This window comes from Thalassophryne amazonica, chromosome 23, assembly GCF_902500255.1.
Source record: "Thalassophryne amazonica chromosome 23, fThaAma1.1, whole genome shotgun sequence".
In the NCBI taxonomy this organism is placed as follows: domain Eukaryota; kingdom Metazoa; phylum Chordata; class Actinopteri; order Batrachoidiformes; family Batrachoididae; genus Thalassophryne; species Thalassophryne amazonica.
This window is the reverse complement of record NC_047125.1, coordinates 32680617-32704687: the sequence shown is the minus strand read 5'-3', so window position 1 is coordinate 32704687 and position 24071 is coordinate 32680617. Positions and strand designations below refer to the sequence as shown.

The 24071-nt window shown below is 42.0% G+C and overlaps 1 protein-coding gene across 5 annotated transcripts in view; it reads right to left on the bottom strand.

Moving 5' to 3' along the window:
- Positions 1-19645, bottom strand: part of LOC117504525 (phosphofurin acidic cluster sorting protein 1-like) — a 66080-nt gene extending 46435 nt beyond the window's left edge. For 2 of the 5 annotated variants that reach the window (XM_034163974.1, XM_034163975.1), the window contains exon 1: positions 19304-19644. In XM_034163974.1, coding sequence (XP_034019865.1) covers positions 19304-19458 — 155 coding nt within the window. In that variant the 5' untranslated portion in view covers positions 19459-19644. Of the gene's footprint in view, positions 1-19303 lie in introns of all 5 variants that reach the window. The other 3 variants (XM_034163973.1, XM_034163972.1, XM_034163976.1) reach the window with 2 other exon arrangements.
- Between the last annotated feature and the right edge of the window lie 4426 nt (positions 19646-24071).

Genomic DNA, 24071 nt, shown 5'->3' with positions numbered 1-24071 from the left:
ATAGACCCGAATGTCATAAAAAGTGCTTATTATCAACTCAGTCCTTTATTATGAAATTTTTTGTGATTTATTTTCAAGAGTTTTTGCGACCACCCCCAACACACACGCACACACACACATAAATAATGTCTGTATTATTGCACTATTCTTCTTCAAACTTCAACACTTAATTCAATAACTAATAATCATCAAATTATAGCAACCAGATGTATTAATTAATATCTTACATTGTTTAACATCATTTTAGTTTGATTTGCCAACACCAAACTGAATCCTGTTCTTTACAGATTGTGGATATAAATAACAGCCGACTAAAACTAGCTAGTAAAGTGAGTGAGTGAACAGCAGTCCAAAGAGGTACAAAATATACAAAAGCAGACAACTAAAAACTAATTTATTTTGTTTAATAAGACAAAACCAGTAAGTATAACATTACCTATTTTAAAAGCGTCATTAGTAACCTCAACATGAGACACTTTTCATGAAAAAAAAACCCCCCAGAATATTTAGAGAATTTAATTTACTTTACATTATGTTATGCCGACAGGTAAAGTCATATATGTATGACCTTTGACCTTGAGTATCTCATTAAGTCTCTCAGTGTTTTTTTTTTCACTGTAACCATGGACAACATAAAAACCAAACAGAGCGACAAAAGCAAACTCACACCTACAAATTAACTCCTGCATGAAATCCAGAATGTGCAGAAGTGGACGTACGTCAGGTGAAAAACAGGAAGCGCGTTTTAGACCGAGTCAGTAATATTTAGTATTCTGAACCCTCACAGCACTCGATTCCTCCAACAACAGTCTGGAAGTACGGCGCCCGACCGCTGTTCGTCCTCCGACTTTAAAGTTAAAATGTAAATGGAACAATTCACAGGAGAACGGTGTTGAAGCTCAGAGCGTGCTGACTGACAGCGGCGAGAGCGACAGCAAGAAGCAAAGCGAATCAAAACATGAGGACGCACTTAATAATTTACTTTCGGAATTTCAAAGTCAAACCTGAAATTGAGGACATGCTGAACCCCTTTATTTAAAAATGATTCTGCAAAGCAGAAAAACACCATTTCAGCTGAACGTTGCTGCACATCATCATCATCATCATCATCATCGTCAGACCTTCCTGTGACACGCCTTCAGCAGGCAGCACCGTTCAGACGGGCTGCAAAGCAAAGCCTGAAAAAATGAGGGGCGTAAAATAATGACTGCATCCATTCACAGGCCACCAGGGGTCACTGATGGTTTGATCGATTCAGGTCCATCTAAGAGCACGCGCTGGTGCACCGGAGCTGTACACCTCACCTCGTTAGCAACTTTACTTATCAATTTTACTTATATTGTTGGGAAAAACTGTACGTCATGACATTGACTGGAAGCAAAACACAACACTACTGTATCAACCACGCTACCGAGCCTTCAAGGTGAACGCCGCAGAGGACGGGTCAAATCTCTGAGGCAAAATCTGCAACCACAATTGAGACGATGGATGGGCACAATTCTGACCCCCGCTCAATCTGGCTGCATGTACCCGTGCCACAGCTGGGACCCGAGAGCGCACTGTAATAACCTGCAGAGCTGAGTGAGTCATGAAGCTCTGCAGTCTGCCCCTCATCCTGGGCTCTCTGACAGCACTGTGGCAGCCAATCAGCGGGATGAGGCATGGCACTGCGTGGCCGAGGTATCAGGCAGAGACGAGGAGAAATCGTGTTAAGTCTGGACACGGGTTTAGAGCAAAAAGGAGAGAGAGAGAGAGAGAACATGCTGTAGCCTGGTCAGATCACTGGCACGCCAGTCACATCAGCAATCAAACAATGCGGAGCGCCACGGCACAGCCACAGCGGTGCACAAGGACATGGAGGTTTTAGTGTTGACTGCAGGATGGACTCCAGGTGACAACAGTCTGCACAACTGAGACTGATGCACGTGGCAGGTCTGACCAAAACACACAGTTCAACTGGAAAAAGCCACTGCGGCAAAAACAATACAACCGCGCACATTTCTGTGGCACCAGAAAAAAGGTCTGAACAAATACACCAAGCATTACGGTAAAGTGGCCCCTGCAAAATCCAACAACCACGTGCACGGAACAGATTACACATGCAAAAACAAACAAAGGCACAAAGAACGGAGCTAAAGACAAGACCTTCACGCTAATTAACCGCCGTCCATCTCGCTGTGGCAGGGGAAGAACGGCGACATGTTTATTTTTCATTAGAGAGAGAGAGACGCTAATTAAAAGGTAGAGCGGGAGAGGTTTGTCACAGTAAATAATTAGAAAATTACTGAATTATAAAAATAAACAAACTTGGAAAATGTAACAACGACATCAGCTTTGGGCTTCACATGACAATCAGATTTTACTCAACCAATGGCCAATTATTGATCAGTTTGATCTACTCGGGACATCACATCCGTTATGTTTTAGGGGCTGAAACAACCCAGCAACATAAATCTTCTTTGATGAAAAAAATCAGGACATTTTGGTAGAGATTCAGAACTGTGTGGAGAAACAAAAATCTTGCCCACATTTAAGGTATCTGTGTCAATTTGTCATTTAAAAAAAAAAAAAAAAAATCACATTTATGTCAATGGAGGAAGAAAAAAAATTTTGTGAAACAGCTTGTTAATCTTCGGCAGAGGTACACACTCTACAGAGTGCCACATTTATTTGTCTATTAATTTATTTGCTTATTTTACTGGGCCGCCTCAGGCATTTGATGAAAATACTTGATCATGTTAAATGCTTAAAATTTAAGCCACAAGTCAACGTTAAAAGTCAGACACGTCTGCATCACTTTTTAAAGCAGACTGTAAATGTGATACACAAACACCAGAGTAATGAAACCAGCAAACTGAAAAATAATAAAGTAAAAACATTACAAAAATAAATGTGCACAGATATGAATTTTTTTTTTTTGGTGGCGGGGGGGGTGTGCTGCTGATATTAGGGAGTATTTTTTTTATAGATATCTGCTAATATACTAAAAGTGTTTATTTCTTGCTATGTTTTATAAAATGGTGAACACGTTAGATTTATACAGAAAAACAGCTATCTGGCAACGTATTCTGCTGTTTTGTTCAACCAGCCAACCAACCAACCAACCAACGTGCGTCACCCTGCCGTCACTTGGATTGGCACTGTCCGTGCGGAATCACTCTGCATTTGCATAAAATAAATTGCTTGCTTATGTTAGCCCCGCCCAGCTGGCAGTATAGCGGCCACTTGTCTCTTGTCGCTGTAAAACACCCACTCTGATTGCAAATGAACGGCAGCTAGTCGCTTTGCCTCTGTCTCTTGTAGCCAATGTAACCAAAGGGTGATGAGCATCCCAGCTATGCTCGACAGCATTGTAAACAACACCTTCAGAACTCCCTCTTCAGGACAAACTACGTAATGATACCATTTCCAACAGCACAGCTGTTTTTTTTTTTTGCATTGTTTGTTATTTGATATTGTCAACAGTAACACAGATACTGATGTACTGGTGAAAGGCTTACATCGGCTGATATTATCGATGAAGATATATCGGTCGGGCTCTAATGTAATTTGCACAATGAATTATACAAAAGCAGATTCCACACATTAAGATGCTGGGGGGGGGGCAGAGTAGTAATGATAAACCACATTTAATCAGCTAATGGTTTTGGGAGGCGTCGGCCTCTTGTGGTTCTAACCTTTCGGTCTGTAGGAGATTCAATGTTAATTTAGGAGAAGTGGTTTTGTACATGCGAGGCCGTCACCGACACTGTAACCATAGGAAGATGAAAGAGGCATTTGGCATCAGAGGAATATTCTGTTCTGGAAGATTAAACATGAAACGGAGCCGCTCATCAATCCTCCTGCGTGACATTTTTAACGTACGGAGGGAATCAATATTCCAGCCGGCATGAACCACGAAGACAAGCCTCTATAAACGCATGCGTTAGGAATTCTGAGGGTGCGTCAGCTGCAGCAGAGGTCTGAACAACAAGGTCACAGTCACACCGACACCATAAATTAGGACCTCCTGCACACGCGCCGCACACTCCTTATCTCATCCCTCACCAATTTCCTCCATTCTTTCTTATCTGAGAGGAACATCCTCTCAGATAAGAAGGAAAAAAGTCCTCCATTTGGGGGGGAGCATGTCTTCATTTTTTTTCTGCTGCATCTCCTGCGGCGTTCCAAAATCCCTCCATCTGTCTCATCCCATCGTTCCTGTGTTTCCCAGATCCTTCTGCTCCTCGTTCCTGTCCTCCTCCTCTGCAGGAGTTTTCTCATCAGTATTCAACTTTTTGTTGTCATCGTCGTTACATCTTCACTCCAGATGTTTCCTCCAACCTCTAAAATTGGATTTCAGTTGATTTTGGTGTTTTCTGTCTTCTGAAAGTCCACGTTCGCTTCATGATGCTCGCCTGGTCTCACTGACAAAATGTTTCAATCTCAATCAATTTAATCTGACAAAAAACAGCAACCAGGAAACAGGATTCATGAAGCCCAGGTGGCTGATCCCAGATCAGGTACAGGAGACTTGCCGGCTGATGGAAACAGTCTGCAGGTTTGACTTTTATTGCTCATGCATCGCCGCCACACGAGCAGATTATTGTTATCGGTCATGTGTGCGTGCAGTTTTATTTTTATTAGTTTATGGGGGAGCAGCAACTGAAGAGTTTTAAAGAGGACGTGCACAGGATCAGAAAGATGGCAAGAGACCTGCATTAGTGCACGTCCCCCCCGAGGCCCCCCAGCACCACCATCTGCGCACTAACGTGTGGCTCTGCTCTGCATCTGAAGGGAAAATAAATAAATCAAACAAGGTTCACTGATCGCATCCCATCTCTGCCACAAGACAACACAAGAGCAACAACCGCACTCAGTGTGTTGGAGGGTTTGGAACAAATACAAACGCACAACAGCAAAAGCATTAATGAAGCAGGAGGATGGATGCTGCCTTCCGGAGATTTTATTTTGAGACGAGTGCATGAGGGAGAATTCAGACGACATGCAGAAATTCTGATTTTTCACCAGGTGGTTTCAATGTCTGATGTGAGGTGGTTCAACACCACAGTTTGGGATTCAACCAGACCCGTGCAGAGAGCCGCAAACCTGACGTCGGTATTGATGGCTCAAGAAACAACGGTCTTAGAGATAAAACTGATCAATGGTGGATCCATCACAGCCGTGGGGGGGGGGGGGGGGGGGGGGAGGGGAGTGGGAGTGGTGGTGGACAAAGTGAGCTTCTTACTGGACCCCAAAGTCATCTGTGACCCTGTGAGGGGAGACAACTGAGAGCCAGATGGACCTTAACCAAGAGACAAGACATAGATGAGGCGCGGACATGATGGAAAAATGAAGCCAACATAAGGAGGAAGAAGGAATGGAGCCTAATTCCTCCATCTGCTCATGTCGCCTCCGTTAGGCCCAGATGCTCCTTTGACGCAATCGCTCTCAGCGTCGTCGGTGTTGTTCTTTTCGGATAAAGCCTCCCTCTGTCCTCCTCCTTCTCATCTCCATCCTTCAAAACCCATTTTCCCTCCGTCGCAGACTAATCCTCCTTTTCTTCCCTGTTCTCATTTTGCCTCCAACACTTCCTCCGCGTCCTTCCTGTCCTCCTCTTCTCCTTCTTTCAGACCTCATCATCCTCAGTCTGTCTGCTTTCATGATTCAGTGCATGAATACGTGAACTTTCTCTGCTGACGTTGATTTGTGTCAGAACCGATCGGTCGTCGGTTTTGCACAGTTGCAGAGTGCACGATGCCTCCTGCAATCCGAAATTATCAACAAAATTCAAGGGACTATCTACAAATATGAGATGTTAAAATTAAGAAAAGCGCAAAAAAAAAATGCATGCACCATGATGATGTCACAGTTCTGGATTCCCGGATTTATTTTTATCTCACTGTATTTTCACAACTTGTATTTTGTGCTGCAACAGTCGTAAACTTGAGTCACAAGTGATTCTTTGTGGCTGGTGATGGTGCACACTGGACGCTGATCTTTATTGCTCCTAAATCTCGGAATGACTTCATTGCGTCGTTGTGAGCGTTGGTGTCTCAGGAGCTGTGATTGTTGAAGAACTGTGATTGTTGAAGGCGTCCCCGTCTGTCTGCCTGCTGTGTAAACTTCAATCCTGCACACAAACAGCTGAGTTTGGTCGATTCTGCAAATTGAGGGCGAAGCAATTCACAAGAGCAGCAGCAGAAGGTTCGGGAAATCACAATTCCTGACGTGGCCAGTGAGTCAGAGTTCTGCAACCAGGCTAACTTCACACGTCCCACCACAGCGCCCTGAAGACTCCTGGTCCTTCTTTCCCCTTTGGCTTTCACCTCTGCAGAGAGCAGCAGTCGGACCGACACTCAGCCTGAAGCTGAAGCACCCTGCCAGCACACGTGCACACTCACAGTAAACGTGATGAAAGCCGCGAGGCGAGGCCAAACGGGCTGCACACGGTGTCGCCGGTCCAAGGTGCAATCGCAAGGAAGCCATTAGGGGATCATGAGCTACACGCAAGTGTGAGATAGAACAGCACAATGAGCGCAGTGCTGCAAAACAAAGAAAATGGAAAAATAAACGCACCGATAAGCGCAGCGCTCAGTGCGATGGAGCAACAATACACTCAATCATCACTCAGAACAGACATGAAGGTGAGGCAAGTGCAGCAAAACACACACACACACACACAAAACCCACGACAATCAGAGGCCACAATCAGTGCAGCGACACAAACAGCCAAGAAGCTGAAAATGACACCATGAGATGCAGCAATCTTGACTGCAAACTATTAATACAGTCAACATTATTTTAAAAGGTATTTATTGAGGAGAAAAAAAAGCCCAACTTTGACTGGTCCCAGCTGTCCAAACAGCTTTAAAACAGGTGGATAAATGAGTAGATTCCCTCCAGGTTGTTAACACGGTAACACAAAAACAACAAATGCCATCATTTTGTAAGTCACCACATCAAAAGGGCCAACAACGAGTAAAAACTCCTTCAGATCTGGTTAACTCTGACAAACAAACAACTTTGTTATGAGCAAATAATAATGGATGAAACTGCCACTTGTATCCATCAGCCATCCAGCTGGTTTGTTGGATGCAGGATGGACAATGCAAATTAGGAGCAGGCGTGGCCATCAGTGAAACTGAGCACGAATTAAACTGTCCTAAATAAGAAAAAAAAATTGTCCAATTTTTCCAAAGCGATTATGATCTAAACTACAGTAAAACAGTCATAAATTCCCACAACTCTGCCGAAAGACATTTCCGCACAGAAATGCGTAAAATGAGACAAATCAACTGTTCTAAAAATTCAAATAATGTGGATGCAGCACAACACAACCCTGCAGAAAGGATTTGTATGAATGCTTACATTCACATTCTTTCATTTCCAACTGGTGGCCATCGCTGCAGGCTAATTATATACTTTATTCTTTTAAATAACTTGCGTGAGAATCTGTATACTGTGATTTTTAAAAGCTAAAGTGAAGACGTGCAGCGTAGAAAACAAACAAACGTGTTGACAGTCGAACGCTTCTTAAAGCGTCACCAAAACTGAACTGCTTATTGTGCATTTTATACACAATCCTGCAAGTGCACCTGAACGCACCATCTCCATTACACTATGTAACAAATGTTTATTTTTGTTTTGTTCCTGGGTACACAGTGTGTTTTCCTAACCTGTTATGCCTTAAATAAATAGCTTCTGTGATCAGGACAATGATATTTTGAAATTTGTCAGTTTTCAAGAATATTCTAGATTGGCCTTCACTACTACTGAGTAGTCTTCTAGAATATTCTTTAACTGCTAGAACTGTCCAGAATTTTCTACAAGTTTCCAGAGTTATCTAGAAATTTCAAGAAACTTTTAGAACTTTCTAGAACGTAAAAAAAATAAAATAAAATAAAATCAAAGTTTGTGCTGAATGTAGTCATTTTTCCATAGACTTTAGACATAAGCAGTTGAAATATAACACTTAGAAGCCAGGAACAAAAATTGTTTTACATAGTGTTATGAATCAAGGTACAAGAGCTACTCGAGGCGATAAAAGCAACTCGCCGGCGTCTTGTTGCACAGAAAGTTTACACAATGCGCTGCATGAAACGTGTTGGTCAAAAAGCAGCACTATGAAAGGAAACGCAGGCGCACGTAGCCGAGCTGTGACCTCGCACTTTACATCTCTCTCTCTGTTCCATGCCAACCCGTCTCACCCTCTTTCAGGTTTGCTCCACTTCCTGCAGCCTGAGGGAAGGACGCAGTGAAAGGCGCCGCTTCCCGGTGAGGGTGGAACCAACCTTTACACGCTTTATTTAGTATGCACCCGACAAACGTGCACAACTTATCTGTGCGTTTGTGGCTTGTACTTTATCTGGTTGGCCTCTCCTCTATGTAATATCAGTGCACGTGTGTGTGTGTGTCACCAGATAAGAGAGTGCACACATGGAGGCAAAGTGCACAGCGCCCAGAGGCTGATTTCCTGCTCCTATCTGCATTGTTGCAACCAAAGTGAGGTATTTTAAAAAGTGTTGGGGTTAGGTCACCTGATTAGCTCTCGGGGGGGCAGCTGGCCCCTCGTTAAAGCGATTACGGTTTAATGAGCAGAGCAACCGCCTAATCCAGTTTAGCTGGAGACGGGGAGACGATGGCAGCAGAACCGCACGCCGCAGCACCAGTTATAGAGGAACGGGAAACCACCACCTGATCGGACGGCAATATAAACCTCCTGGACCAATCAGACACAAACATCTGACCACACGAGCAGCCTGGAAGGAAAAAAAAAAATTCCAAACATTCCTGAGTTATTAAACCACAGTCTGGGGGAAAGAAGCAACATCTGAAGAGAATACGCTGTAAAAGAGATGAATCCTGCTTCACCACAGACGCGGCGCACTGACATTTACAAAAAGGACATTTATAAAAAGTTGATCAATGCGACATCACACAGAAAGGCCATCAAACTTCAGATCAGCAAAATTTATTTAGACAGAAAAACAACATCCAGAACAAAATAACTGCAGAAATGTTTGAAGTCTACACAAGAATAATACAAAAAAAAAAAGAAGAAAGAAATAAACAGAATATATTACTATATAATAAATCCTCATATTTAAGAATTTGGAGTCAGAAAATTATTTTTGTTTGTCCATCTGTTGAGGGCACCTCGACACGCCCACAGAGCCCGTGTGTTGTTCATATCCCCTGTTCCCTTTCAAATGTGGGCGTGGTTAAAAGCAGCTCCTTTCCATTTAAAGGCACAGAAACAGACGGTTTCCTCCAGACAGTTTGACTGTTTCAGGACCAACTTCTAAGATGACCTCTGCAGATGTTTTGCTCACACATAATTTACAGCTGAATATCAGTAAAAAAATAAATAAAAGTTCCTGCAAAACTGAAGTTATAGCAATACAGCGAGTAATCGTTAAACACAGACACGGACTCGAGGTCCCTCTGAGTTAAGTTTATTACCGGTTTATGTTGACAATCACGGGAACCTGGAGCCAGAGTCAGATCAGATTACAAACATCTACACACATTATTTGCATGCACACGGCGACAGCAGCAAACGTGCACGTGCAGCCCGTGTTGAGGATTCCTCAGCGAGCTTCATGTGTCACTTACGGAGCGATTACTGTAAGAAGGATCGCTGGATCCATACATGATCACCAGGTGGAACATTAATATCTCCTGCTTCAGCTTCTGGGGGAACTGACTACATTTCTGTTGTTTTATACAACAGTACACTGAATATCTTTGAATTTTGCGCTGCTGGTCCAATAAAATAAGGTATTTGGAAAACACCTCCATAGTACCCAATTTACTCTCGTGGCAGGGGAAAAAAAAGTAAAAAAAAAAAAAAAAGCCCTCCCCCACATAATTAAAACCAATTTGACATAACATCAAACTTACTTCGATATGTCATAATTCTGACACAGATGATTAATATTTTAACTTTTCAAACCTCAAATTTTAACTTACTGCATTTTCTGAACTTGAACTTTTTTGTCTGTACCTGAAACTTACTTTTTAACAGCATTTTCCTGAGGGCGGGTTTAACAGCTGACAGGAACTCTGTGCAGCACATGTGCACACCACAGCATGTGCAGTTACTTAACACAAGGACTTTTCTGAAATTAAGCAAGACTGGACAACATAGTGGGCGTTACTTGATGTAGCTTGGACAAAAAAGAAATGGTCAGATGGACATGGCCTGCTGGAACACAACAATGGAAACTCAACAATAAAAAAATGTGTTTTGGGATTTTTGTGCATTGTTGACAAGTACTTTTATTATTTGAGTTTATTTTGTTGAGGGCGTTGATTCCTGGGAAAGCCTGATATGAATAGTTATCTTTTTCTTTCTGGTGAAAACAGGTTGCTATCCATTTTAGTTCTACAATAAAAAATATAATAATAAAAAGAGAGATTGTGTCACATTTGATACTTTTAAATTCCATCTCGGCTGATGTGTCTCAGTGAGAACTTTTGACACGGTTATGACATTTTCAACACTCCAACTCTCTGACATGCCTCCTAGTGACTTCAACAATCTTACAGATGTGTGTGTGTCACATGACCTCCTCCTTCTGAAAGGTCAGCACAATCTCAGTCCAGACTCAGAGAGTGTTTTTTTTAAAAAGGTTACACTTCACTGTCCTTGTGGAGACGTTTGTTGACTCAAAGTTACAGCAACACACAGAATCGCACGACTGAAGAGCTGCTAAAAAAGAAACCAGACGGCACGACACAAACCCAGACAGAACTCAGACCGGCTGCAGCAGGACATTAAACACACAACTGACGGTGGAATCCAAACCACGTCTGGTGCAGACGCTGGACGCTGGCGCACATGTTGTGCCCGCGAGTATAACTACTGTACAAACTCCTGAGAACTGTTAATCTTGGTGCACCAAGGGGAGTCAAACGAGTGAGACGTGAAGTGGGATTATTGGGGGGGGGGGGGGGGGGGGGGGGGTCACTGACGTCTCACGCGTGATGTGAGGAGCGCCGCGTGGGGACAGCGACACATCTTGCACACGTCTGGTGGAAGCATGTGAAAATGTGACATTAAACCATTGAAAATACACTGATAGATTTATGTACGCAACATCGCGAGACAGGCATAATCATTTATCATTTCAAAGTTTGTCACCACCAGAGGGCAGCATTGCAGGAAAGAGGTGATTTAAAAAAAATTAAAATTTGTGTAGCACAATACAATACTTCTTTAGTTGTTTGTGTTATTTAGATTTTGAAAACATTTTTATGTCCCCGGGGACATAAAATTTTTTTCAAAATATAAATAAAAAAGAAGCATTGCAGACAGACAGATAGATGGAGATTTTATTTGCCATTTAAACTTGCATGCAAGGGGAGTAGATAAAGGTATAAAAGTATGAGGTATAGCCACTGTTGGCATTACAAAGTACTGTCCAAGACCCATTCCAGAATAAATCTAAAAAACCCATTTTAGGATCTTAGTTTGTATAACATCTGGAAACAATGGATCTGGATCTGGAACGCCCAGCTGCTGGCAGGATGAGGAAATGGTTTTGATCATGTTCACGCCTCAGAGGAGCGCGCGCTCAGTCTCCTGCAAACCGCGTCGGATTCCACGTGTCAAAACTGAGCAACGCGTCGATCTACACACGTACTGGCAACTGTTCAAAGAAATGATGTCACCACCATCCCTCGAGCATTTCCTGCAAATCAAATCAATTTTATTTATATAGCGCCAAATCACAACAAACAGTTGCCCCAAGGCGCTTTATATTGTAAGGCAAGGCCATACAATAATTACGGAAAAACCCCAACGGTCAAAACGACCCCCTGTGAGCAAGCACTTGGCGACAGTGGGAAGGAAAAACTCCCTTTTAACAGGAAGAAACCTCCAGCAGAACCAGGCTCAGGGAGGGGCAGTCTTCTGCTGGGACTGGTTGGGGCTGAGGGAGAGAACCAGGAAAAAGACATGCTGTGGAAGAGAGCAGAGATCAATCACTAATGATTAAATGCAGAGTGGTGCATACAGAGCAAAAAAAGAAAGAAACACTCAGTGCATCATGGGAACCCCCCAGCAGTCTAAGTCTATAGCAGCATAACTAAGGGATGGTTCAGGGTCACCTGATCCAGCCCTAACTATAAGCTTTAGCAAAAAGGAAAGTTTTAAGCCTAATCTTAAAAGTAGAGAGGGTGTCTGTCTCCCTGATCTGAATTGGGAGCTGGTTCCACAGGAGAGGAGCCTGAAAGCTGAAGGCTCTGCCTCCCATTCTACTCTTACAAACCCTAGGAACTACAAGTAAGCCTGCAGTCTGAGAGCGAAGCGCTCTATTGGGGTGATATGGTACTATGAGGTCCCTAAGATAAGATGGGACCTGATTATTCAAAACCTTATAAGTAAGAAGAAGAATTTTAAATTCTATTCTGGAATTAACAGGGAGCCAATGAAGAAAGGCCAATATGGGTGAGATATGCTCTCTCCTTCTAGTCCCTGTTAGTACTAGCTGCAGCATTTTGAATTAACTGAAGGCTTTTCAGGGAACGTTTAGGACAACCTGATAATAATGAATTACAATAGTCCAGGCTAGAGGAAATAAATGCAAGAATTAGTTTTTCAGCATCACTCTGAGACAAGACCTTTCTAATTTTAGAGATATTGCGCAAATGCAAAAAAACAGTCCTACATGTTTGGTTAATATGCGCATTGAAGGACATATCCTGATCAAAAATGACTCCAAGATTTCTCACAGTATTACTAGAGGTCAGGGTAATGCCATCCAGAGTAAGGATCTGGTTAGACACCATATTTCTAAGATTTGTGGGGCCAAGTACAATAACTTCAGTTTTATCTGAGTTTAAAAGCAGGAAATTAGAGGTCATCCATGTCTTTATGTCTGTAAGACAATCCTGCAGTTTAGCTAATTGGTGTGTGTCCTCTGGCTTCATGGATAGATAAAGCTGGATATCATCTGCGTAACAATGAAAATTTAAGCAATGCTTTCTAATAATACTGCCTAAGGGAAGCATGTATAAAGTGAATAAAATTGGTCCTAGTACAGAACCTTGTGGAACTCCATAATTAACCTTAGTCTGTGAAGAAGACTCCCAATTTACATGAACAAATTGTAATCTATTAGATAAATATGATTCAAACCACCGCAGCACAGTGCCTTTAATACCTATGGCATGCTCTAATCTCTGTAATAAAATTTTATGGTCAACAGTATCAAAAGCAGCACTGAGGTCTAACAGGACAAGCACAGAGATGAGTCCACTGTCTGAGGCCATAAGATCATTTGTAACCTTCACTAATGCTGTTTCTGTACTATGATGAATTCTAAAACCTGACTGAAACTCTTCAAATAGACCATTCCTCTGCAGATGATCAGTTAGCTGTTTTACAACTACCCTTTCAAGAATTTTTGAGAGAAAAGGAAGGTTGGAGATTGGCCTATAATTAGCTAAGATAGCTGGGTCAAGTGGTGGCTTTTTAAGTAATGGTTTAATTACTGCCACCTTAAAAGCCTGTGGTACATAGCCAACTAATAAAGATAGATTGATCATATTTAAGATCGAAGCATTAATTAATGGTAGGGCTTCCTTGAGCAGCCTGGTAGAAATGGGGTCTAATAGACATGTTCATGGTTTGGAGGAAGTAACTAATGAAAATAACTCAGACAGAACAATCGGAGAGAAAGAGTCTACCCAAATACCAGCATCACTGAAAGCAGCCAAAGATAACGATATGTCTTTGAGATGGTTATGAGTCATTTTTTCTCTAATAGTTAAAATTTTATTAGCAAAGAAAGTCATGAAGTCATTACTAGTTAAAGTTAAAGGAATACTCGGCTCAATAGAGCTCTGACTCTTTGTCAGCCTGGCTACAGTGCTGAAAAGAAACCTGGGGTTGTTCTTATTTTCTTCAATTAGTGATGAGTAGTAAGGTGTCCTAGCTTTACAGAGGGCTTTTTTATAGAGCAACAGACTCTTTTTCCAGGCTAAGTGAAGCTCTTCTAAATTAGTGAGACGCCATTTCCTCTCCAACTTACGGGTTATCTGCTTTAAGCTGTGAGTTTGTGAGTTATACCACGGAGTCAGGCACTTCTGATTTAAGCCTCTCTTTTTCAGAGGAGCTACAGCATTCAAAGTTGTCCTCAATGAGGATGTAAAACTACTGACGAGATAATCTATGTCACTCACAGAGTTTAGGTAGCTAATCTGCACTGTGTTGGTATATGGCATTGGAGAACATAACAAAGAAGGAATCATATCCTTAAACCTAATTACAGTGCTTTCTGAAAGATTTCTACTGTAATGAAACTTATTCTCCACTGCTGGGTAGTCCATCAGAGTAAATGTAAATGTTATTAAGAAATTATCAGACAGAAGGGAGTTTTCAGGGAATACTGTTAAGTCTTCAATTTCCATACCATAAGCCAGAACAAGATCGAAAGTATGATTAAAGTGGTGGGTGGACTCATTTACATTTTGAGCGAAGCCAATCGAGTCTAACAATAGATTAAATGTAGTGTTGAGACTGTCATTCACAGCATCTGTGTGGATGTTAAAATCGCCCACTATAATTATCTTATCTGAGCTAAGCACTAAGTCAGACAAAAGGTCTGAAAATTCACAGAGAAACTCACAGTAATGACCAGGTGGACGATAGATAACAACAAATAAAACTGTTTTTTGGGACTTCCAATTTGGCTGGACAAGACTAAGAGTCAAGCTTTCAAATTAATTAAAGCTCTGTCTGGGTTTTTGATTAATTAATAAGCTGGAATGGAAGATTGCTGCTAATCCACCGCCCCGGCCCGTGCTACGAGCATTCTGACAGTTAGTGTGACTCGGGGGTGTTGACTCATTTAAACTAACATAATCATCCTGCTGTAACCAGGTTTCTGTAAGGCAGAATAAATCAATATGTTGATCAATTATTATATCGTTTCCTAACAGGGACTTAGAAGAGAGAGACCTAATATTTAATAAACCACATTTAACTGTTTTAGTCTGTGGTGCAGTTGAAGGTGCTATATTATTTTTTCTTTTTGAATTTTTATGCTTAAATATATTTTTGCTGGTTATTGGTGGTTTGGGAGCAGGCACCATCTCTACGGGGTTGGGGTATTGGTGGGATGGCAGGGGGAGAGAAGCTGCAGAGAGGTGTGTAAGACTGCAACAAACAAAGACACCACAAATCCACCTCAGACTCTCCCCCCGAAGGCTATCGGATAAAAACAGACATGTTTTGGGGATTTTTGCCAGGTTCCTCTGCAAACCTGAATTTGGGAGTGAACGATGCTTTTGTGTAACTCCGAGCCACGGTGCTGCATAAACAACATACCAAGCGGCATGCTGGGTAGGCAGGAAGAGGTTAGAGCAACAACACCTCGGCTGGAGGAGGGGAAGTTCACACCGCGATCTGCAGCAGCAGAGATTAGGCAACAGGAAAGCCACCGAGAGGCAAGAGACTGCACCGTGACTCCAGGACACAACGGAAAGAAGCTAGATTCGGTTTTGTTGGTGAGAATTCCAATTTATATGTAGATGACGGAGAAACGGCATCCAGTTCCCAGAGGCTTCCTGCCGCTCTCAGTGCTGCAACCGCAGCGAAATCAAACACGCGGGCCGCGAAATATTCAGAAACCACCAACATCCAGTGTCCACACACACACACACACACACACACACACACACACACACACACACACACACACGTCAGAAAACCCCAAACGTGAAGTCAAGAGAGCACATTTTAAATGCCAGCGTGCCATCGCCACATTACTCACAAGAATGATATTTATTCACAATGTGATGAACTAAAACAAATCCTGAAACCAGCATTACGACATCACGGCGTGATGGCCTCAACTTTCCCAGCATGCTCCACTCTCACCAGCTATTTTCAGTGGCCGACACGTCGGGGTTCATCGGCAAGCCTTTGTCCCGCGGCATTGCTAGAAGCAGCAATTACCTTCATTATCAATTAATGGCATTAGGCTAATTGATCTAACGGTCCAGAGGTCCGACAGGCGGGTCTGTGACCAGACGATCCCTCGTTTGATTTCCCATCAGAGAGGAAACTCACGAACATGCCCTTGAGCAAGGTCCTTAATCCTCAAAATACTGCTGCAGTGCAGCAGAGCGCCGTGCACGGGAGCACGCCGACATCAGTGTGCGTAAGAGACGTGACTGTAGACTGCTTTAGAAAAGCACTGCAGAAACACCGTCCGTTTACCATTTTATCAATATTGTTTGCAACATGAGTCATTTTGTTTACAAAATGCCAACAAGTATCATCAAGGAAAAACAAATGCAATTTTGTAGAACTCGTGGAGAGTACTTCAGTTTACTTTTTACTTGAGTAACACTCCCAAATCCAAACAGATTTATTTCATGTAGAACCAAACTGATATGGATTTTTTGGGGGGCTGATATCGATACAGATATTAGGGAGTTTAACCTTCTTTAACGATATTGCTATATCTGATGACATACGCATAAAAACAACGACACCAAACATTTTATTATCAACCCATTATGACCAAGAAGAATTTATAGTTTTAAGAAATAAGAATAACTATAACCAAAACATGAAACTCACACTGCCTTCACCTGGATTGGTATTTGGCGTATCGAATCTCTCATTATTTGCATAAAATCAACTTCTCATCTATTTTGGCCCTGCCTGGCTCGCAGCATAGTGACCACTTGTCTGTTGCCGCTGTAACTGAATGGCAGCTGGTTGCTTTGCTTCTGTCTCTTGCATCAGCGGGGTGGGGGGCAGCCATGCTGGACAGCATCGTAAAAAATGCAGCCGGAGCGACAATGTAAAGCAAAGAGAATTCTGACTGATGATCAGAGAAAACAAGCAGTTACAGACATCACTGTGGGCTCAGGGAGAGTGAGATTTGTATTTTTCATGATCACGTTATAGATTCCACACATGCTAATAAAAATAATAAATACCTGCCGCCTGAGACGGCAACATTTTATTGTTGTCAAATCAGTCTGGGACGACAAACGTCAATGTAATCTCAAGAACTCTAATGTTTTAATCGGCTTAATGCCTATAACTGAGTCAAAGACACAATCATTCTCTGCCTTCACGCCTGCAGTTTTGATTTTCTGTGAAATCTGCAATCATTTGCTTTGACCTTGAATCGGATGCAGGACCACAGGTGTCACATCGTCGTAACGACAGAAGGGAAAAATGGCACATTTCACGCCACCGTCACAGAAGCAGTTACAGACGGTGCACATGCAGCCGCTCTGTTCACTCCCAGACAAAGTGCACGCACGAGCCTGCGTGCGCGGCACTGAGCTGAGGTGGATGAGGTGCATCACCTTCTGTGACCTTGCTGCACAGTTTAAAACGCATGTGCACAAACTTCACGGTGATCATTTGTGTGAGAGGAGAACCTGGATGGAAATCAATCAAACAAACGAGTGCAGCAGGGTGTCACGCAGCCGGGCGTTACAGCCGTGTCATGGACAATTACAGAATGCCCCGCTGCCGCTGCAGAGGCGCTCCGGGGTTTTTTCAGCCACTGCACTGATCTTGCAGTAAAAACACTGCAGCTGCCTCAGCGTTCACCGTCTCACCGGGACAAACCCGGACGGTTATGCTGTCAGTCAGTTGTTTACATGAAGTAGAGGCAGTCAAACCAGAGCGGGACCTCAGTGGGCTTCTGCAGAGTCCAAACAGGGGGAATTATCAATGACATGATGATGAGAACATTAATGTCTGCAGAAAGTTAACAACTCTTCATGCATAAAAGCACAAACACCAATAATGCGGATCTGTGTCAATTCTAATTTGCACATCGACCATCACTCGTGCTCGACCAACCCGAGGCCGCCGCCAACTGTTTACACAAACATATTTTTGAATCAATAAAACAAATGCTGATTTTATTTCCCTCCACACATCAAGAAGTCACTTTTTGTCAAAGCACTGGTGCAAATCGGAGTTATTCCCAAAGTGGACCTGGACCATACTGGAATCACGCTCCTGCAGAAGTTACAGCGAAGCAAAATCCAGCTGGAATCTTAATTTAAATAATCACTTAACTTAATGCACTGCCAAAATAGTTGAGGTTTATTTTCCTGCCGCTTGACTAAATGTTTTCACCGCGGGCCAAATCTGCATTCTTTCTGAAAATACCATTTACCAGTACGACATTTCCGCATACACTTTTAAACGGAAACAGGAAGTTTTTGTTTTACATATGTGAATATTTGTGTTTTTTGTCCACACCCACTCAGTCATTTAAAAATAAACCAAAAACATGAATGTGGCATTTTCTCCTGATTGGCGCTGAGCTGAACCAAGTGAGCCTTTTTTAAACATGTGATGCTTTTAAACTAATGGGTGAGAAAATTAAAAGTTAAAAAAAGCATTTATATTTATATAATGTTTTATAGAAATCATTTGCTATGCTAAAAAGATTTAAATATGAATATTTTTCAAAGTAGTAAATGTGTCAGAGGATATTGTATTTGTAATGTTTAAGAGTAAAAAGTAATTTGAACCTTTAGAAATAAAAAAAAAGACTTAATTGTGATGAATTGTTTTGGCAGCATATTTTTATATTTTTCTGTTTTGATTGTGTTATTTGTTTAATAATACTAAAGGATTAATTGTGCACATGGTCTGTACGGGAACCTCAGACCTCGGTCCCACAAAAAAGACCAAGATCTGATATTCCCATACAGGCCGAGTAAGCGAGGTTAATAATTTGTTTATTATATGGCTGGTTTGAGCTGGGGGTTTTTTCATCTTGTTGGTCTTAGAGCTCGTTTGTTGTTAATTCCTTCAATTCAAACTCGCCAGTGTAATAAAATTTGCTTGGAGAACGGTCCTCTTCATCGCTCACAATTTCGCTGAATGCGTTTTGTTTTATTTTGCACCGTGGAAATTGTAAACAAAGTTGCAAATCTGACACGCGATCTGGACCGATTATCACAGTAACCATCCAATATGGGAAAATATCGGACTGGAAATCAGCCAATCAGAGTGTGTGTACTGTCATAGCCACATAATAAAATTTCTGATTTGTCATTTAAGATAAAATGTAATTTCAGTTTCAGTTTAAAGAGGACAGTCAATTTGTCTGCTGCTCATTCCATTAATAACTGTGAAAAAAAAAATCATATTGTGGTGACCTGAGTGTTTTTATGTCGCTAATCAACAGGTTAATCTGATTTTGCAGATTTGGTGAAGGGGGCGCTGCTGCAATATCGGCAGTGGCTGATCAGTATCGGTGGGATAATGAGTCTTTAAACAGGTGTTTTGGTGCGTGTTTGTGTCGTTTCGTGCGTGTACCTGGGCACACAGCTGGGCGAGGAGCGGTCCACCTCCCAGGTGGCGTACAGGTTCATGTGGACCGGCCGATTGGAGGTGATGCTGACCGGCTTGGAGGGCTGCATGTGCGGCGACGGGACGCCGCCGGCCCGCGAGACCCCTCCGCGCTCCGACATCCCTCAAGCAGGCGGAGGAACACGCTCCTCTGCGGGGGTGCTGCTCCTCCTCCTCCCGGTGTTTTATTCCTTCAGACGAACCGCTCCGGTAACCGCTCCGTCTCTGCCCTAATTGACGCCCAGTAACGAAAACATCGGTTTTCGTGAGTATCTCGCGCCGCTCACGCGCCTCCGCACGCTGGCTGGAGCAGGAAGCGGAAACTCGTGTCAGCGCGAGGAGCCACGGTGACGAGGAGGAGGCCACGCCCCTTCACAGAGAGAGAGAGAGAGAGAGAGAGAGAGAGAGAGAGAGAGAGAGAGAGAGAGAGAGAATTTGTTCTTAATTACACAACTCTTATTAGCTATATTAAACTTTAAAGCGGTTAAACGGCATTAAAAAGGTAGAAATATATGATAATTATTATTCGTGTATAGTTAAAGTGTAGATGAGTGATACCAAGTTGCTGCTGCGTTCAAAACACTCGGAAGGTCGGAGATTTTGACCTCTAGCTCGGAATTTTCACTCGGAAACTGGTGAGGAAATTGAGCAACCCGACGATTCAGAGTTGATGTCTCAGCCGCCTTTACGACCGGTTAAACAGCAACGATACCGGTGTTGAAAAGGCACCTTTAAAACCAAATTTTTGCCGATGTGTCCACATATCAAATTATATTTGATGATTTCGTTTAGGCCAAAAGATAACGTCAGCCTCGTTCTGCTGTGATAGGCCCAGTTGTTGCCGAGGTAACCGTAACACTTTTTAGGGATTTTTTGTTTGTTATTTTATGTCGGGTTTTTCCAAGTTTCCGAGGGTTCTGAACGCAGCATAAATCCAAAATACATATACAGTGCATCACGAGGATGAACTGAATGGACCAGATGAATGGAAAAAAAGCAACTTTCTGTGATTTTTTTTTTTTTATTATTATTGTTCATTTATACACTTCATTCAAACTGTAAACCTCATTTCCAATTAACTATATTTTCCAGAGTATAAGTCACACTTTTTTGTGGAACTTTCAGCTTGTTAATGTTTTTGTGTGTGTGTTCATAGTTGTTGTGTACTTCTTATATTATTTGCATTATTAGTTTATTTTGTTTAGTGTTTTGATTCCTGGGAAAGTCCTCTATAGTCATAATTACAATGAATAATGAGGAATGTGTGATTTTTCAGTACACAGGTCACCAGAGTATAAGTTGCAGGACGTCCCATACATACATACATATATATATATATGAAAGATAAATTAAAAAAGCAACATATGCTCCAGAAAATACAGGATACATTTACTATCTTTGTGTTTTGGAATGATTTAACTTATTGCTGACCACACTGGAAACAAGTGTATTTTATACTGCGTTATCTATCCTCTGTAAATATTTTTGAACTAATAAATCCATATTTATGTTAATACCCCACAAAGCTAACTGTTGAGGGTAAACGTGGCCAAATACACAATGAAATATTTTAACATAACTAGAATGTAAATAATTGATAGAATGTGTGGCTGGGGATGAAACCAAAACTTTTCATCAGTACTGCAAATTAGTGATGACAAATGGAAACATTTAGAAACAGATTTATGAACTTAATTTCGGCGTGTGGGGAAGCTAACACTAACTGGGCCCTCATTATGCTGCTATGTTTGCAAACAGTCATCAATGCAGGATCTGTATTTGTACAAGAACCTGGTATCAGAGTACTCTGGTTAAAGTAGCAGAGTTTTGGGAATGTTCAAAACCCCAGTACTGTCATCAAGTTGGTTCATCTTACTTTTTGTGCCTCCCACACAGAAGCAGATGTCCAGGTCCACATTATTATGAAGTTCTTGTAGCTTGGAAGGTTCTCCTGTTCGAGACTGACCAGCCCAAAACAAAGTCCACAGTTTGGATGACCTTTACTGTTAATGTACTCTGAAGGCGAATGGTGAAAGCTGCTGGGGAAAGTGTACAAAGTAGAAAGTTCCTCATTGTCTGCAGTTTTCTACTTAAAAAAATCTGACCATCACAACCAGCCACATCCTGCTTGTGATGTCACTTCCTGCCGGGTCATCCTGTGTCACGCTGCAAAGAAATCACTGCACAGCAGTTGATAGAAACACTCATGCTAGAACCAAATGTTAGACCGGCACCTGCTCTTTGGCGACACGCCCACTTCACCAGCTCTGAGGGGGTGTGGCCAGCAGCAGCTCCTTTTCATTTAAATCAACAGGGCCAGGAGATTTCAGAGATGTGAAAATACCTTCTCCAAAAAAACAAATAACCCTTTTTATTGTCAGATGATTTTATCCACGTTAAGCACATATTTACCCATCATCCCTTGCTTTAACCAGCCGACGCAACTTAACTTTACAGCAACTCTCCTGAAAATCAGTGGAACAGCTAATCTTTGCATCAGGTCTGACAGCGAGACGGCCTCAGGCAGAGCAGGAATGAATCCCATTAGTCACTCGCATGCACCCACACACACACACGCTTCATCTTGTCCAAAGGTGAAAAACCGGTTATGGTTTTTCAGATCTGCCTCCTTTTGCTTCAGCCAACATAAGTGTTGTCATTTTACAACCAGGAAGCAGAAACATCAGTTTTGTTTATGTACCTTTACAGCATTGATGGTGGGATTATAATCTCCGCAGATTATAGACACGTCTCCTGTTTTCAATCTGTAATCAGGGATTTGTATGAGTACAAACCGATATTCACACATTATGAAGTTCATATTTAACAGCTACGATCAGAGCAGCTACGTTGCTTCTATTAGTTGTATTAATTTCAATTAAATGGCACCATTTTGACTCCATTATTTTTTGCCAGTAAACGCAGTTTTCCAAAAAGTAAAAGTAAGTCCCTTCGGCTGCTCCCTTGTTTGCACTTGGGGTCGCCACAGCAAATCCAAGGTGGATCTGCATGTTGAATTGGCACAAGTTTTATGCCGGATGCCCTTCCTGACGCAACTCCACATTACATGGAGAAATGTGGTTAGGGTGGGGTTTGAACCCGGAACCTTCTGAACTGAAACCAAGCGCATTAACCACTTGGACACCACCTCCTTAAACGTAGTTTTCCAAAAACATGTTAAAATCAGTATTACTATGATTGGGTGTAGTAGTCAGATTTTATAAAGATGTCTTCAAGACACTGTGGGACACTCGGGGGACGGACAGCGCTGAATCCACAGCTATAATTACTGATAAAAAGAACATGTCACAGCATCATTTCTTCATGTTAATAACACTGTTCAACTGGTAATTATTATTCAGTAACATTTTCACTTGTTCTCTACATCTACACACAATCGGGAGACAAAGGGGGCCCGGATGCAGTCGCACAAAAGGATCCTTTCCTACCAATAAGGATTTCAAAAGGATCTGGAGACAAAAACATAACGGAAACAAGCCAACTTTTGATTTTCTAGCTAAATACATAAATCAGTCCTGACCTCAAAAGGGAGGCAAACCCATAACTAGTCCTCTTACATAAATACGCTACCATTACTACCATTTAAAATTTTCTTAAAAAGATGTAAAATTTGATCTTATCTGACAGAAAGCAGATGGGAGACTCGAACTTATATTTAATATTTTCTCAGACTATCACACTACTTGTATGTCATAACGACATGTTTTATTTTTAAATGTTCTTGTATCCATCACCTGCCTTACCTAAAGAAAAATAGCTGTCAGAACAATCATATGAATAAAATACTTGTTTCGCAATTTGAGTTGACGTTTTCTGAGATGGCTAGGTTAGCAAAGCGCCTACACGCAAATGGGTTGACAGATTATTCATTTTCAGACGGGGAACATGGTGTCAGAATTGGCAGATACTGATTCCAGTATTGATAATGGACATGAAAAACTGATATTGCTCCACCCCAACTATAATTCTTGTACTTTATTTTGTTTGCCCAGTTACTTATGAGCTGTGAATAAAAATGGCTGCTACTCCTAAGGTGAAGTTTGACACTAAAAGAACACTGAGTGTGCCATTGTACAGAGGCAGCATCATCACTGTTCAAACACTTATGGACACGACTGTGCAGGATGTGTAACGACATTCTCGTTGTGCAAGACGACTGAACACAGGAATCGTTCGGCGTACATGTTGCCACTCATACTGGCAAGGTCATTAAAGTGACATTGATCACTGCTGCAGCCGTTCTGAGCCAGTCGGGTAATCAGATTAGAAATGGAACCTCACCAGCTCCAGACACTGATACAGATTAGACTCAAACAGATTAAAACTGTCACAATAATCTGGGTTAATTTTTACACAACGCTCCTAATCTGCCAAGTCATCAAGTGACACCTTCGGGGTTCATAATCCAGCGTCATTGACTGTGTACAAATAACTAAAAAGGTCTGATGACAGGATGAAAAAACGTGATTCATGAAACACTCACGTATGAGTCACCCTCAGGGAAAAAAAAAAAAATACAACCAAAAGTCACAAAAGGGAATGTTGATTCATGAAGTCTGCTTCATTCACCTCTAATTAAAACAGCTTCAGCAGGGGTTTAAATCATTTGTTTCCCTGTTTGTGCGTGTGTCAGTGACCGAGTCAGCACACTGCTGCTATCTAGGTCACCGTGTTTCACACTTTCAGGCGACCGTCATGCTCTGCCGCCCTCTAC